Source organism: Cordyceps fumosorosea, assembly GCF_001636725.1.
Source record: "Cordyceps fumosorosea ARSEF 2679 chromosome Unknown scaffold_32, whole genome shotgun sequence".
NCBI classification, from domain to species: Eukaryota; Fungi; Ascomycota; class Sordariomycetes; order Hypocreales; family Cordycipitaceae; genus Cordyceps; species Cordyceps fumosorosea.
Window position 1 is genome coordinate 155,383 of NW_017387332.1, and position 16,207 is coordinate 171,589.

The 16,207-nt window shown below is 58.7% G+C and overlaps 6 protein-coding genes across 6 annotated transcripts; 5 read left to right on the top strand and 1 right to left on the bottom strand.

Annotated features, from left to right (window-relative positions):
• Positions 1-530: 530 nt before the first annotated feature.
• Positions 531-2,519, top strand: ISF_08586 (hypothetical protein; the record flags this gene model as incomplete). The annotated part of the gene is made up of 1 exon (XM_018852189.1): positions 531-2,519. One exon carries the CDS (start codon positions 531-533, stop codon positions 2,517-2,519), a length of 1,989 nt encoding a protein of 662 aa, XP_018700653.1.
• Positions 2,520-3,489: 970 nt separating this feature from the next.
• On the top strand, positions 3,490-4,847 carry ISF_08587 (hypothetical protein; the record flags this gene model as incomplete). The annotated part of the gene is made up of 3 exons (XM_018852190.1): positions 3,490-3,593; positions 3,835-4,087; positions 4,152-4,847. The coding sequence occupies 3 exons, from the start codon at positions 3,490-3,492 to the stop codon at positions 4,845-4,847; spliced, it is 1,053 nt and encodes a 350-aa protein (XP_018700654.1).
• Positions 4,848-5,096: 249 nt separating this feature from the next.
• Positions 5,097-6,218, bottom strand: ISF_08588 (hypothetical protein; the record flags this gene model as incomplete). The annotated part of the gene is made up of 1 exon (XM_018852191.1): positions 5,097-6,218. The coding sequence occupies one exon, from the start codon at positions 6,216-6,218 to the stop codon at positions 5,097-5,099; it is 1,122 nt and encodes a 373-aa protein (XP_018700655.1).
• A 1,843-nt stretch (positions 6,219-8,061) lies between these two features.
• ISF_08589 (Peptidase M18) lies at positions 8,062-9,556 on the top strand (the record flags this gene model as incomplete). Its single annotated transcript, XM_018852192.1, has 2 exons — positions 8,062-8,289; positions 8,345-9,556. 2 exons carry the CDS (start codon positions 8,062-8,064, stop codon positions 9,554-9,556), a joined length of 1,440 nt encoding a protein of 479 aa, XP_018700656.1.
• A 429-nt stretch (positions 9,557-9,985) lies between these two features.
• ISF_08590 (PBSP domain protein) lies at positions 9,986-10,723 on the top strand (the record flags this gene model as incomplete). Its single annotated transcript, XM_018852193.1, has 1 exon — positions 9,986-10,723. One exon carries the CDS (start codon positions 9,986-9,988, stop codon positions 10,721-10,723), a length of 738 nt encoding a protein of 245 aa, XP_018700657.1.
• A 1,164-nt stretch (positions 10,724-11,887) lies between these two features.
• Positions 11,888-15,272, top strand: ISF_08591 (HEAT repeat containing protein; the record flags this gene model as incomplete). Its single annotated transcript, XM_018852194.1, has 3 exons — positions 11,888-12,352; positions 12,404-12,522; positions 12,575-15,272. 3 exons carry the CDS (start codon positions 11,888-11,890, stop codon positions 15,270-15,272), a joined length of 3,282 nt encoding a protein of 1,093 aa, XP_018700658.1.
• Between the last annotated feature and the right edge of the window lie 935 nt (positions 15,273-16,207).

Sequence of the window (16,207 nt, forward strand, 5' to 3'; positions counted from 1 at the left end):
TCTCCTGCAGCTGCTCACCGCGCACCTACTGCCACACCTCAACTGATCCTCGACGTCGGCTGTTTGAAGTACCCCAGCCAGCAAAGGGAAAAAAAGAAGCACCAACCGAAAAAAAGAAAAGAAAAAAGTTACAGAGCGAACACGGGTCCACACCGCATCGCACCATTCGAGCAGCCCTCCCATACGAATGTTCCTCGCGTCTCACCATCAACCCTCCGTCCACGCCACACCCCTGCAAAGACGATCCTGCCCTGCCACACCAACGACAACGACAGGCCCTCTTGGCCCTCACCTGGCTTGCAACATCTCGCGACACGTCTGATCTGAACAACTTCTCGCCCCTCTCCCTCTCTGCCCAGTCACATAACCCCAATAAGCTTCTATCCCCGGGTCAATACTCTTCCAGAACCGGAAAGGCTTGTCCTCCCGGACTGCCGTCCACGCTTCATTGTGCTCGCATTGCGCGCCGCACCCCTCTCATATCACTTCCCAACTCCCGGCGCCCTCACTCCCTCCTCCTCCCTTTAAACATGGCACAGCCCACCGCCGCCCCCAAACCCAGATCCGGCTTCTCTCGCTTCTCAAAAGCCCTACCTGCTGTCCCTCAGTTGCTCAAGTCGTCCTCTTCCAACTCTCCCTCATCCTCTTCCTCGCCGCCCCCCGCCTCATACCAACTGCCATCTCTACCCAAGAACCTCCCCGACTCATTACCGGATCTGCCCAAGGACCTTCCCGACTTGCCGCCGCCGCCTCCGCCGCCGCCGCGCGACGACGGCCCAGCTCACGGCTCCGCGCCGCCTCAGTTGCCTCGCCTGCCCGACAAGTCTCCTTCCCTTCCTGTACTGAGCGCCTTTCTCTCGAATCACTCAGCCACGCCGACTGAGCCCTCTCGTAAAATGGACATACCAAGACGCCCCGTTGCCGCCGCTAGCAACAATGCTATGCTCTCGCCCTTTCCTGAGCCCTCGCCTACAGCCTCCATCTCGAGTCTCATCTCCGCCTATACCCGTCCATATGATTCTCCCACCACGACCCCTCACACGGGCACCTATCCCGATACACCGCTCGCCTCGAGTCGCGAGACTTCGCCCCCTCCCCCGGATGTCCCGGAAAAGAACTCTGATCGTCCTACCAATCGAAAGAATCTCCCGCCCGCCCAAATCCGAAAAGTATCTCCCGACGACAACGACGTCCCACCCACGCATCCCTCAAAATCAGAACTCTGGCGCCGCCGCCCTCAAAACGACAGTCGCGAAATCTCTGGGCTCAAACTCGACCACAGCCACGGTTCAACCGTTTCCAGCACCATATCCATCGTGTCCACCTCAACCGCCTCAACCCAGCGCCCACCCACGGCTGTTCAAGACGAGCCCTCGAACTCCCCGCCCCCTAAGCCAAGGATACCTCGGTCTGTTGGCGGCCTCCCGGGTCGCAATGTTCGGCCCCCCGCAGCCTCCAAAGACGATCTTCCGCCTTCTACCACGCCTAGCAAGCCAGTAATTGCCGCCGTCCAATCCAAGAAGTCACTGCCTTCTCTCCGCAAAACCGCTGTCACTCCGCCTACCAATCGCCCGCCAACGCCTGAGTATCAGCCTGGAGAGTCTCGTGCTCCCGCCGCCGCCACATTCATCTCCCCCGCATCGCCCGAGTCTCCCAGCAGATTCTCTCCTGTCCATGCCAAGACCCTGCCTCCGCCTCCGCCTCAAAACCTCGCCGGAAACGCATCTGGGAGTACTATGCGGAAGCCTGCGTGGGGCATGCCGTCCTCTGTTCTTACTGAGATGCCGCGCCGCAAACCAGCGACAACACCGACTACCGCCCCAGCGACAACGCCGGCTACCGCCCCAGCGACAATACCGGCTACCGCCTCAGCGACAACACCGCCCCCCGCACCAGCGATCACACCGGCGGTCACGGCACCCGTAGCTGCCGCGGAAAACTCGCCGTCCAGGGGAGATGTCTTCGCCAAGAGACCGCGGCTGCCCCCAGCCGCGTCCCCGATCCGCGCCCGCTCACCGCTAGTAGCATCCACGCCGTCAGACCAGTCTCGTGGGTCTAGCCTCAGCCCGAGGCGCCTGATGCGCCGCGACCCGGACCAGACGCCGCGCCAGCAACGCCGGCCGGCGAGCGACCAGCGCATCGTCCAGACTGAGCAGGGGCCAATGTACCGTGGCCGGGATGGCACTTTGTACCCAGAAATGAAATACACCCACGAACCCGATGCCCGCGCGTTCCGCTTTCCTGCGTGGAAGGGCAAGGATTCGACGACGGTGTCAGTTGATGGCGTCTATGCCGCGGGTGACCTCAAGGAGTCACACTACTCATGCTTCCAGAAGCATGCTACAATGAACCGCCGCGCGAACCGGCACTACCCGCTGACGTGCCAGACGTGTAGCATCGCCGATGCAGAGGACCGCTGGGCCTGCACCTTTTGCCACTTGCGCATCTGCGAGGCTTGCTTCCGCACCTTGAACACGAACCAGCGCGATCTCAAGGCGATGGTCGCCGCAAGCACTTGAGGTGGTCGTCGGGATCGCGCCCGGCATCTACCTTTGGCCTGTAATACACTCACTGATGACGACGTAATGATGCATATCATTTTGCTTTGGGGTGCACCATACACCCTACACAATCGCTCGAATCACTCACTTTTCTGCGACGCATGGCACGAGCCTGCTCTCTTTCTCTGTCTCAGCATTTGTACCTCGTTCTACCTAGCTCTCGCCAGACGGCATTACGTTTCTTTTCGTTTCTAGCATAGAATAGTGTCGGATTTTCGGCGCCACTTGGCTTGTTTGGATTGGATTACCAAAGATGGTTATTGGATACGTGGGGACCATGGAAAGGCCCCAGATGAGTTGAAATAAGTGCAGGGTTTGGCAATTGGCCTTCCCTCCTAATATATATAATTTTACTCATTTTCTCCTATTGACTAATTGTAAAGTTTCTAGCAGCGGCTGCAACCGTTAGCTTTCGTGCGAGGCTCTGCTTAACTGGCCACCTGTGTTGCGGTTGCGAAGGGCTTATTTGGAAAAAGAAATACCAGCGAACTGATACGTCAGCGGCGTTGTACAGCAAGCACCGCACTTCCTCTTATTAGCGCTTATGTGCGGATTACGTACCTATGCATTTCAACAGCCTGCATCACTGAGACACCAACGGTTGACGAAGGGCTTGACGACAGCTGGTGTACGGATACAATGGCTGCCAGAGCCTTCGGCCATTGATTCGGGACCGAAGTGCCCGGGGGGGCAGGGCCTCACGAGGCTTGCGGCCCTACCGGGTTGATTCTACGGAGATGGTGTGTGGGGGCGGAGGATGCTGTGAAATTCATCCTGGTACTCGGCATTTACCACAAACAGCCCTAAAACCTCGAACCTGGGGTACGACGACACAGCGCGGAAGAGTCGGGACGTCGCGCTTCGGCCTGTCGGCGCAAGTCGGCGCTATAAGTTCACCTTGTACGTGTCGTCCGCCGGACAACTCCATATGCCGGAGTGCGATCCGGTCCACCTTGCCCCTCCAACAGTCCATGCTGAGCGGGATCGCTACGACACTAATCATGGAACAGGAAAGTCGTTGAAGGGAGAATGGTCTGTGAACCCCCGCGCCGGGTGGAGGATCCCGAGAGAGATGCAAGGTTGGATATATAAGCGGCCCGCCGCGAGGTAGGGCATGTGCCACACGAAGCTCGACGCAAATTGTCGGTCAAGCCTTGAACGAGGCAGAACTACATAAAGCAAGTACCACTCAGGCAAAAGGATTTTCAGCTTGCTCGTTTCTCTCTTCACACACACACACACACACACACACACACCATACACAATGACCAAGCCTCCGCCCCACGGACGTCTTCTTCCTCAGCTGCCCCCGGACGCTGTCCAACCTGCTCGTCAAGCTGCTCTCGCAGCAGCGCGGCTGGGAGGACTCGGGCTACCACCTGCACCTCGCCTACCTCTACGCCCTCGAGAATTTCAGCACGCGCGTCGACGCCGAAGCGCCGCCGGACAAGCGCCGCGAGTACGTGCGGCGGCTCCGCGCCAGCTTCGCCGAGATGGAGGCCGCCCGAGCCGCCGCCCACCGAAACGTGCGTCCCCTGATCTTCTTCCCCCTTCCTCCCTTTCTGCTCGCTAACACTAGAACGTACCCAGGGAAACGCAATGTTCCTCAAGAGCCACTGCGCGCAGATCTGGGAGCCGTCGGCGCTGTACGAGGCGACCAAGGGCGGCGAGTACGCCGCCGAGTTCACCCTGTCCGACGAGGACCCGGCGTTTGCGCGCCCGCTGCGGACCAACCCGACCATGCTCCCCGACGCGTACCTGCTCTCCTTCGTGCCGGTGTTCCTGATCCGCCACCCGGCGCTGATGGTGGACTCGTGGTGGCGCACGGAGACGCGCGCCGGCATGCCGCCCGACACTTCGCTGAGCACGCGCGTGCTGGCCCACGGCCTCGGCCTCGCGCGGCAGCTCCACGACTGGTACGACGCGCGGCACTGTCCCGGCGGGGCGGGGGGTACGGGGGTGCCGATCGTGGTGGACGCGGATGACGTGCTGGAGGGCGACGCGGTGCACAGGCTGGCGAGCACGGTGGGGATGGACCCGAAGCAGGTGCTGCAGAGCTGGGAGGCGAAGTCGACGGACGGGCTGTTGCCGATCCACAAGAGCTACGTGCAGGGCATATGGGAGTCGACGGGGGTGGACAAGTCGAAGAGCGCACGGAGGCTGGACGTACGGGCCAAGTACAAGGGGTGGCGCGAGACGTACGGCGAGGAGACGGGGGAGTTTATGGAGAGGCTGACGGAGAGCTACATGCCCGACTACGAGTACCTCAAGAGCAGGAGGATGTAGGGTGGAGGGGGGGGGGGATCTGTACGATTAGATTGAAGCAACACGAGCGATGCATAGAATTTTGTGGCGCAAGGAGGCGGTGAAACAATGATGCATTGTATTGAGATTGATAAAACTGGGCAGCGAAATCGCCGCGATGTATTCCCACCAACGCCGGCCGAGAGAGGCTTTCGAAAAGAAGACCAAGGAGCAAAACACGAGATGATAAAAAACACGGACCTTTATATAACGTACACTAGACCCGAGGCGCTATGCGTGCTGGGCGTGCGGATGCTCGCTCTCGCTGACCTGGCTGCCCACCTCGGACCAGCTGGCCGGCGTCAGCATGCCGTCCGTCTCGCTCAGCACGTCGTACGGCCTACTAGCGTCGCCCGCGTGCGAAGAGTGCGCCTCGTCGGCGACGTCTACGACGGACACGGAGTCGGTGGGCGTGAGCTCGCCGTCGCTGAGGATCTCGGCCTCGGAGACGGGCGCGCCGGGGGTGACGGGCAGCGGGGAGTACAGGCCCGAGTCGCGCGCCCAGGCCTGGATCGAGGCGTACGCCTCCTCCGGGACGTCAGCGTCAGGCACAGTCTCGGTGGTGCCAAAGTCGATGAGCGAGGGTGTCTCCGCCTCCATGGTGGCGGTCGTCGTCGTCGTCGTCGTCTGGCGGTCCTCTTCGCGGGTGGTGGCGCTGTAGATGTCGCTCGGACTCTCAGGCACCAGCCGGCCGGTGCCGAGGCCCATGTTGGCAAACTCCTCCGGGTCGATGTGGTGCTCGTCGCTGAAGGGGTTGGAGTAGACGGCGGCGGCGGAGAAGCCGCGGGTGCCAGCACCCTCGCCGCGGTGTCGGAGCTGCTGCTGGCCGGTACCGTGTTCGTGTGCTGTCGTCTGCGCGCCGCTGCTGACGACGTACGCGCCGGACTCCCCGCCATGCGTCGCCGGCTTCAAGAAATCATCAAACGAGGTGCCCCTAGGCCCTGCTGGCGGACGACCCTCGATAGCCGCAGGGGCGGGGGCGGCGGCCTCGGTATCGGCGTGCTTGGCGAGCTCCTGCTCGAGCTGGCGCTGCAAGCGGACCGAGTTCCAGTACATGAGCTCCTCTCGCTGGCTGCGGCGGGTGGCGTCGTCGGCGTCGACGCCAGGCTCGGCGCCCGGTCCGCGGCGGGACTGGAGGAAGCCGTCGGCGTCCTCGGGCCGGTTGAAGAGGGGCTCGCGGACGGGGGGCTGGATGTTGTCGCCGAGGGCCTGCAGGGCGACGGCGATGCGGCGGCGGACGTCGTCGGTGTAGCGGCGCAACTCGGGGGACTCGTAGATGGCGATGGCGGCGGCGACGACGGCGGAGACGGCGACGACGGCGCCGGAGGCCAGGAGGACGTGGTTGGCGGGCATCGTGGAGGGATCCGACGATGGGATTCTGATGGGCTCGTCGGCCGTTTGCTTGGTGATGGGAGGAGGGGTGGTGGCGTGACGAAAGGTGGCGGGGCTATGTAAGTAGCAAGTGATGATGCAGCGTGTCTTGTGTCTAGGGATGAGACTGAGACGGACGAGGACACGAAACAGAAAAATCGGGGGATGATTCTATCAAGTCGAGGTGAAATAGGGGACCGAAAAGGACAAGGAAGCCTGCGTCGGCTTCACATGGCAGACTTTGCAGGAACAAAAAAGTGTTGAGGGTGGCCAGAGAGGAGGGACGGAGGAGTTGAATGATTGCGTATGCCTTGTCGCGGCGCCGCGCCTCGTCATTCGCCACTGAAGACCTCCAAAGTCCTAGGGCGGTGCAGGGCTGGAGGAGAGGCCGCCACCACCCGGACGGTACAGCTTGGAGTTTAACATGGGGATTTAATATAGTGTATTTGCTTTCGAGTTTTTTTTTTTTTTTTTTTTTTTTATCATTTCTTGTTAAATAATCAACGGCGATGCCTCCTCGTTATTTGACGCATCGAAATGCCTGTACACGGCAAGTTGACGTTGACGGGTACTTGGTAGGCAGCTGCTGGCCATCCTCAGAGCAGTTCATGTAACGCCCTCAAAATACATCTAGATTCAAAAAAAAGTTTTTAGAAGCGCCTCTGATACCTTGACTGGGCCAAACCTGTTGGTCAACGTGTCCTTATACCACCGCAATTGGTGGGTGAGTGCCGTCACACGAACACCCACTGTAAGTTCGAATAGGCTTACCGATATGGCTACAACACCTAGAGCGTGTCATTAGAGCGTGTCATGTAAACCTAAAAGATAGATCGCGTCTCAGCTTGACATTCTCTTTATGCCCTAGATGAATTCTCGCTAATACAAACCCAGTGACAAGTCTTGCCACTTGGTGTGAGCACTGAGTGCTTCTAGAAGTATAAACAGTTATTGCTTCCTTCACATATTTTACATCAATAGTATCACTTCTAAATTATTAGCAGTCTCCACCCCCACGTTTCCCCGCCCAGCTCGCTGATCCCTCAACTGACAAACATCACCTACTCAATATTAGTGTTCAACCCACGCCGACGCACCCTGTGGAACAGACATGTCTTGGTAGTTGCCGAAATCGCTTTTTCCCCTAGTATTATCCAATGACTTGTAGATAGCGTCTTGGCCTCCCAAACATGACCCAAGATAGCCCGCTAAGTCTTACTCTCCCGCCCTCAACATATACCTACCCTAGACAAGGCCGGCGACGAATTTCGTGCCATGAGACGCCCAGGACCAACGACCTCAAGAGAAGGCTACTTGAACTAATCACAATGTTACTAGGTAAAAGCCAAGGCGTTGGCCAAATATTATGGTATCACGTTGTTCATTGTGTCATGATTTCGTAGATAGTTTGATAGTCTGATAGTCCGGGTAAGCACCAGCCATACATGTATACAGCTTAAACCGTAGATAATCCAAGTCATGAAAAACGCCGCCAAGGCTGCAAGTAATTATCAAGCCTCAACTGTCACTAGCCACAGGATTTTCCAAGCCTGTCAATCCTTTACAAAGAAGTAAGCCATTTGTTCCTGAAAAGGAAGGTGCGGTTTCCACCGGTGCAAGTTCAGGTGGCAGACTAACTCTCAGGCTGGCGTGGCGCTTCCATGATAAATAACTTTCCCCCCAACGAAGCGGAACGGAAGATGGATGCTTATCGTCCCTCAACAACCCCGCAATACTGGGAATTCGTCCTCTGGCCGTGAGTTCGTCGACGGAAATCATCTCCAAGCATCCCTTAAAGCATGGACCGAGACTCAATTTGAGCAAAATGACTCGTCGTGAGCCATCATCCTCTCCCGTCGGCTTGTACATGCACGCCGCTGCTTCCCGGCAGCCGACAGCGGAAGCGGCAGCCACGGCCGCGCGGCAGCAGCGCCAGGAATACACACCGGAGCAATTCACACAGCCGTTTTGCGACTTCATGACGGAGAATCCGACGTCTTTCCACGTTGTCGACTATTGCAAGTCCAGGCTTCACAATGCTGGCTTCCAGGAGGTAAGTGGACCTTTCCTACTTATATAAACCTCGGCCTCGGGGCTGATGACCGCAGTTGCCCTCTGGGGAGTTATGGACTGGTAAGATTCGTCCCGGCGGCAAGTACTGGACGTCTCGCAACGGCAGCGCCATCATCGCCTTCGCCATCGGCCGCGCCTACAAGCCCGGCGACGGCGTGGCCATGATCGCCGGCCACATCGACGCCAAGACGGTCAAGCTCAAACCCGTGAGCGCCAAGCCGGCCAACGCGACTGCCTGTCTGCAGCTCGGCGTCGCACCGCACGCCAACGGCCTTGACCCGACGTGGTGGGACCGCGATCTAGGCCTCGCCGGGCGCGTCGTCGTGCGCGACCCGGACACGGGCGGCACGACCGCGCGGCTCGTCCGTCTCGGTTGGCCGATCGCCACGCACCTGTCTCCCGGGGGGCGCTCGGAGACGACGACACCCATCATTGGCCTCTCAAGTGCCTACTCGGCGGGCGAGCAGCGGCCGCTCGGCAGCCCAGGCGAGTTCGTGCACGGCCAGCCGCCGGAGCTGGTGCAGCTGGTGGCGGGCGAGCTGGGCGTGTCGTACGCGCAGATCGTCCGCTGGGACCTCGAGCTGTACGACTTCCAGCCGGCAAGGGCTCTCGGCCTGCGCAGGGAGCTCATCACCGCGGGCGGTCTCGAAGGTAGACTGTGCTCGTGGGCGGCCATGATGGGGCTGCTGGCGGCGGAGGAGCACGACGACGACGACGTCGACGGCGGCGGCTACGTGCGAATGGTCGGCCTCCTCGACGACGTGGAGATTGGAGGCAACGGCAGCGCGTTCCTCCCAACCGCCGTCGAGCGCATGGTGGAATCGCTCGCCGGAGACGCCGGCCAGACGCCGGGCCTGCTAGGCCGGACATACGCGCGGTCGTTTCTGGTAGCCGGCGAGGTCGCGTACGCTGGCCACCCCGACCTTGTCGACTCCGAGGGCTGCGCGCCGAGGCTCAACACGGGCGTGGCCGTCAAGCACGATCCCGACGGCGGCACGGACGCGGCGGTGCTCACGCGCGTGGCGGAGCTGGTCGGCGCTCGGGTGCAGCCGTACCAGGCGCGCGTCGGCGTCGGCCCGGTGCTGTCGAGCGTGATGGGCTGCCGCGCGGCGGAGGCGGGCATCGTGCAGCTCGGCGTGCACTCGGTGCGGGCGACGACCGGCGCGCTGGACCCAGGGCTGGGGGTGCTGTTTTATAAGGGGTTTTTGGAAAATTGGCACAGGATTGATGGTGAATTTGCGTCCTAGATGTAAACCAAATCTTTCAAGTAAAACAAACTACTACGCATATACTCACCTTTATTGAAGAGAATCCCACTTGATGCTAATTTCAGTTCTGGCCAGCGAATCGGTACACAGCCATCACCAGTCCTCGCAACCTACTCGTGCTGCAGCGACAAGACAACTCCCCAATCGCCTCTTCTCTAAGCCTTGTTTACCTTGGGACTGTACAAGAAGAAAAACCCGCGAATAAATCCACCCGGCATTAATAAAGAGTCACCAGCTGGCCTCCTCTAGTAGACCCCGCGTCGCACGTCCTCTCGATAGCGTCTCACCCCACCTTGGCGCATTCAACCTCTTCGACAAACACCGCCACCATCCAAACGGCGCAACTTCATCACCACCATCTGTACCCGTCGAGCCTCGTTAAACCACGCCCGCCGTCTCGTCTTCACCATGAGCGCGCCGCCGCCCACATCCTCCGCTATCCCCGAGCACCTGCGGCCGCCGCCCGTCACCCCCGCCGACCACCACCACCACCACCATGAGACCTTCCCCCTCCCCAAGCTGCGCCTCGAGATCCGCGACCTCTCCTCGCGCGGCTCCCTGCGCGCCCTCGCCGCCGTCAACCTCGGCGAGTGCGTGCGCGACAGCGCCCTCGCGGTCCTGCGACACCTCTACCGACACGCGCCGTGCCCGCTGCCGACCACGCGCTCCGTCACACTCGTCCTGCGCGACATGGACGGCGTCGCCTACACCACCGGCAGCGAGCTCGACAACGACCACAAGGAGATCCACCTCTCCACGCGGCACGTCGACAACCAGACGCCGGAGCGCATCCGCGACGAGCTCTGCGGCGTGGTCACGCACGAGCTCGTCCACTGCTTCCAGTGTAACGGCCTCGGGACGTGCCCGGGGGGCCTGGTGGAGGGCGTGGCGGACTGGGTGAGGCTGCGGTGCGGGCTGGTGCCGCCGCATTGGCGCCCCCGCGCGGAGGGCTGCTCGTGGGACGCGGGCTACGAAACCACGGGGTATTTCCTTGATTACCTGGAGAGGCAATGCGGCGAGGGCACGGTGAGGAGGATTAACGCGAAGCTGCACGCGGAAAAGTACGAGGAGGACAAGTTCTGGCCGGACTTGTTTGGGTCTACAATCGGGGAACTGTGGGAGACGTACGCTGCTTCGTTAAGTTAACGAGAATAAGGTCTCCGGGAAGAAAGTAGCATATGTAGCATGGAATGACTATGGCGCGGTTTCAAGACGGCATCAGCATAACTATAGAATTCTTCGGGTTTGCTGGCTAGAGAACTAGCCTGCGTTTCATTGAATGAGAAAATCTAGGTGTGATATGTGTATCTATAATATGTACCCAATATGGGAAGAATATTATTCCTTGCACTATCCTCTACCTACCTCGGCTCCTTTGTAGTCGCATGAATGTGAGTGTTTGGGATCAACATGGCGACAATGCAATTCTTTGCTACAGGAGTCATAAAGCACTTGGTAGCCAAGTGAAAGTCCGTTGGAAACTCTTCTGTGAAAGACTATCAAAACCAAGTCGGTGTCACGTCATCAACAGCGGTGTTTTTTTCGACACTGTTTAGGGTATGCGAGTACACAAAGGCGGGCATTGGCACGGCGACGAGGGGTAGCAAGCGAAACGCGCTGTTGGGTTGTCGGGTCGGCGGCCGCCTAGTACCTGCCCGGTACCTGCCTAGCACACCCCCGCGCTGAGAACTGCCCCTCCCTTGGCTGGACGCGCAAGTCGCGCCAGGTACAAGCTGTCCAACGACTGGACAACCCAGCAGCTCCATAACGTCCAGCAGGTAAATAATGGCTGCCCACCTTCATCGGCCGTCCGCTTTTGCCAGCAACAACCTCCGCCTGGCTTCGCCAACTCAACCTCGACTCTCAATATTCTGATCGCTTCCCAATGACAGCGTCATTCCATCCAAACTCTCATTTTCCTTGCTTCAATCCCTGACATTTAGCCCTCGTCGCGTAGCGAACCCGCTGCCCGCGCAGTCATCTCGCGTGCACCCCAAATTCCCACCAAGGTACCCTTGATAGCCCAGGAACCGACCCCTCCTGCTTTTTCGGTGAGCACCTGTCCTATCCGCAATCTCCCCCTGATGGCCGCTTGGCCGTCCCGCTTCCGTGACTACCTATCTACCAGCGGCTGGTTTGTTCCGTCAGAAATAGCATCACTGCCTAGCCGCCGTTACACCGTTCGCCTGCCTGTCTCGCTAACCCGTTTGCGCCGCAGCTAGCTGGCTGCACTACGAGGCCACGCCATTGCTCGATCAATAGAACCATACCTAGCCCTTATCGCGAACGATACGCCTTCTCCCCTTCACCATGGCAGAGCGCCTCACGGACAAGCAGGTCACCGACTTGCTCGACATCCTGCGCAGCAATGCCGCCCTCGACCACAAGGTCACCGCCGTCACCAACGCCAAGTCGGCCATCAAGCAGCACAACGTCCCCGAGGGCAGCATTGCCCTGCTTTTCGAGGCGCTGCGCACCGCTTCCACCGCCCAGCATGCTGTTCTCGTAAACGCCGGCTTCACTGCCCTCGGACACCTCCTGACCCGCCTTTCCCGCCAGGAGCCCAAGCACATCGGAAAGGAGGCCGTCCGCACGCTCCCCGTCGTCATCGAAAAGCTTGGCGATCAGAAGGACAAGTACCGCACGCTCGCCTCGCAAGCCCTTGTCACCATCTACGCTGTAAACCCCGGTGAAGTCGAGCGCATGGTTCGCACCACAGCCATGTCGGGCAAGAACCCACGCGCCAAAGAAGCCTCCTTACACTGGCTTCTCCTGGTACGACACGCCGCTCCATAGCTTGTTGACCCTCGCTAATCGCACGAGCAGATGCACCAAGATCACGGCTTGCAATTCCGAAGCTACGTCCCGTTGCTTATGGAGCTACTCGAGGACGCGGACGGCATGGTCCGAGATGCCGCCAAACACACTGTCATTGAGCTGTTTCGGTTCGTAATGTGCCCTACCCGGGCTTGACCAAGCTAAACTTACTGTCTGTAGAAATGCGCCCAACACTGCCAAGTCGGATCTTAAGCGACAGCTCAAGAATTACAAGGTCAGGCCGGCGATCGAACAAGCCATCATCAAAGAACTAGCACCAGCTGGCGCACGCTCCGAAACACCATCTGCACCCGCACCGAGTAGCCGTCCGCATTTTGCCGGCAGCGTATCGTCCATGTCGAGCGAGCGTCCCGTTACACCAGCTGTACCAGAGTCCCAGGCGGATCCAGTTGAGCCACAATACGTTAACACCAACCGCGAACTAGACGAGGTGATCAAGGGCATGGCCTGGCAGTATGAGGGCCGCGAAACCGAGCAGAATTGGCAAAAGCGAGAGCAGGGCATGACTACTCTCCGTCGACTCAATGCCGGCAATGCTCCTTCCGACTTTCACGACACATTTGTCAATGGCCTCCGCGGCATGCTCGACGGCATCATCAAGTCTTTGACCTCGCTGCGAACGAGTCTTTCCAAGGAGGCCTGCGCCCTGATTGAAGATGTTGCTCTGACCCTCGGCCCTGCTATGGAGCCCATGGTTGAGCTGCTGATGCAAACTCTGCTCAAGATGACTGCTTCAACAAAGAAAATTACCTCACAGATGACTAGCACGACAATTGACACCATCATTAGCCGCATCTCCTACACACCTCGCATCATGCAACATATCTGGAGCGCTTGCCAGGACAAGAATGTCCAGCCCCGTCTCTATACGACTATCTGGCTCAAGACGCTCATTAAGAAGACGTCGGGGAACAAGCATCACATTGAACATACTGGTGGAGTTGATCTCATCGAAAAGTGCCTGAAAAAGGGCCTTGCTGATGCCAACCCCGGCGTCCGAGAGAAGATGAGGCCCACGTTTTGGGCATTTTGGGCTGTCTGGCCCTCTAGAGCAGATGCTATCATGGAGGACCTGGATGCTACCGCGCAGAAGCTCCTCAACAAGGATCCGAGCAACCCCAATTCTCCCAAGAAGACTGAACCCGCTAGACCCGGCAGCAGCCTATCCAGAACTGGGAAGACGGCTAGCAGACCCAACATACGTGAAGCTATGATGGCACAGAAGAGGGCCATGGCCGCTCAGAAGCTGCCACCCCGCCCTGGTTCAGCCATGGCACAGCTATCGCCAGTACGCGCAACATCAAATGCGTCCACTAACGCTCCACAGTCTGGCCACGCGGCCCCTCCGAAGCTCACCTCGCGTACCAAAACAGAATCGACCATTTCTGTGAATGCTGGTGGCATGTCGGTTGCACCTATGAGGCCGTCCAGGAGACGTCCCGAGATTACCCGACCTGCCACTGCAGGCCCGTACTCGGTTCGTGACCAACCTGGCTTGGAGATCCATAGCCCGGAATCTTTGAAGTCCAGGAGCCAGACACCAAGAGTCATGAAGGATACGACGCCTAAGAAGTCGGTTTCCCGAACCCGGCCTGGCCATGTCTCCCACGGCAGTGAGTCTAGTATTCCATCGCCTACATCTAGGACAGGAGCCAAGCTCAGAGTCGTTTCGCCTCGGGTCAGTCCTGCAAAGCCTAGGATGCCGCATGAAGACCTGCTTGGATCGAGCCCAACCCGCCACGGTCCTGGTAAGCAGAGCGTAGAGCGCTACTCGCCCACAAAGGTGCACGAGGATATCAGCCTTGTTGTGCCCAGCATGGCCAGCCTCGAGTCTGCCTCAACCATTGTTGCCGATGACGAGGAATTTGCGACTATGGATGTTCCTACTACGCCGACACCCGTGATGGCGCATATTGCTCGGCATTCCGAACCACCGCAAGATGCTGAGCCGTTGAAGGTGTATGAAGACCCTGATGCCGAAATACAAGCCACGCCAAAACCGGAAGTGTCGGGCCCCGTTCTCGAGGATAGGCCCGTCAACGAGGATGCTGCCAAACTCCAAAAGGCTGCTGAGATCACCGCGGCACCGGTGGAACCCGAGTCGCCTGAAAAGATGCGCCAGAACTCTCGTCTTCTGGACAGTGGCATCGCGAAAATCAAGGCCATGTCGCTGGAAGTCCACGGGTTCCGCAAGCTGCAGTCCCTTATCCGGGACAGCAGGACCATGTTTACCGACGACAAGTTCGAGGCGCTCTTGCTTGGCCTGTTCAAGTATCTCGAAAACCCGCTTAGCAACCTGCCATCAGACAAGGGCCAAGACATCAAGGCTCAGATTCTTGCCACCATCAAGCTTCTGCTAAGGAAGGAGAGGGAAAACTTTCAACCTCACGTGTCCAAGGGTCTCGAGGCTCTGCTGCAGACGCGCAGTGCATACGACTCGCGAGCCCACGTTGTCAGCGGTCTGGAGCTTCTCGCCGACGAGTTGGTGGGCATCGGTGACGGGTCCGAGATTGTGGTCGTCCTGACGCGGCAGCTGCACGACATCACCGACGCCACGACTGAGGGCTGCCGAAGCCTGAGCATGGGCCTCCACGTGCTCAAGGAGATGCTCAACAGGCGGGCCGAATTCCAGCCCACGTCGGGCGAGCTGGAGCAGCTGACGGGCCTGGCGGGTCACTGCCTGGAGTCGGCCAACTCGGGCGTGCGCATGGACGCGGTCAAGTTCTGCGTGGCCCTGCACGCGCGTGTCGGCGAGGCTACGTTCTGGGACGCGCTGAGCGGGATCAAGGACGACCCCAAGAGCCTGATCACCTATTACATCGTGAAGCGCCAGCGTGAGCAGCAGCAGCAGGCTTGAAGCGTTGCAGAGAAAAACGCTCAACCAAGGGCGTGTTGGGGAGAATTTGAGTTTCGGCATTTTGGCGCTGGGTTGTTGACATTTCTTAGTAGCATGTAGGTGAAAAAGGCCGTTGTACATTAGATGAAAAAGGCCATTGTACATTAACCCATTCGAAATTTTTTTTCTGATATCTGAGCTGCCTGACTTTCTGAGTTGCCGCATATTAGGTAGCAAGCCAACTGCAGACAAACCTGGAGGCTGCTTGACCCGGGCATGTAGTAAATCCCAACTCGACCGGACCGGAGCCCAACTGATGACAATACCCTATTTGGACACTCACGCCTCATAATCCGTAAATAACTCATAGTATCTGGCCCGCTTCAGAGTCCGACTTCCGAGCAAGCAAGGCGCTATCTTTCGAGAACCCTTGCCAGACACGCATATGCATGTTTCAGGAAATATTGTGTATGGTCGATTTGTTCCATGGCTACGGCGGGGAGCATTAAGGGAACATGTCCCAGCATTCAGCAAACCTAAGGTACTCATCGGAGTTTCGAAATTTGCCACACCAGTTTACACATTATAGAAGGAGCATTGTGAACGGCCAAGGCGGTGCCTTGCCACGTGTGTCATGATTGTGGTATCGAGAGGAGAAGGGCAGGCGGGCATCAAGACTTCAGCCACCAACGGCAGTTGGGGAAGGCCTACCACTATTCTCTTTGTGGCGACGTACATTTACATGCGGGATGCAGCCCAACTCCAGTCAGAGCCTAACACGACAACAGGGTCTAAGTCACACCCCTTTGACTTCGAATGCGGTCGGTAGAGTGCTCTCAAGTAGAAGTGGTTGGCAGAGGAGTGGTATTCGCCTACCAACAAAGACGCAAACGTGCTATAGATTAGCAGAACCTCTTTAGTAACGGCACTTCAGAGAAAGCTGAGAGCTCAGTCTC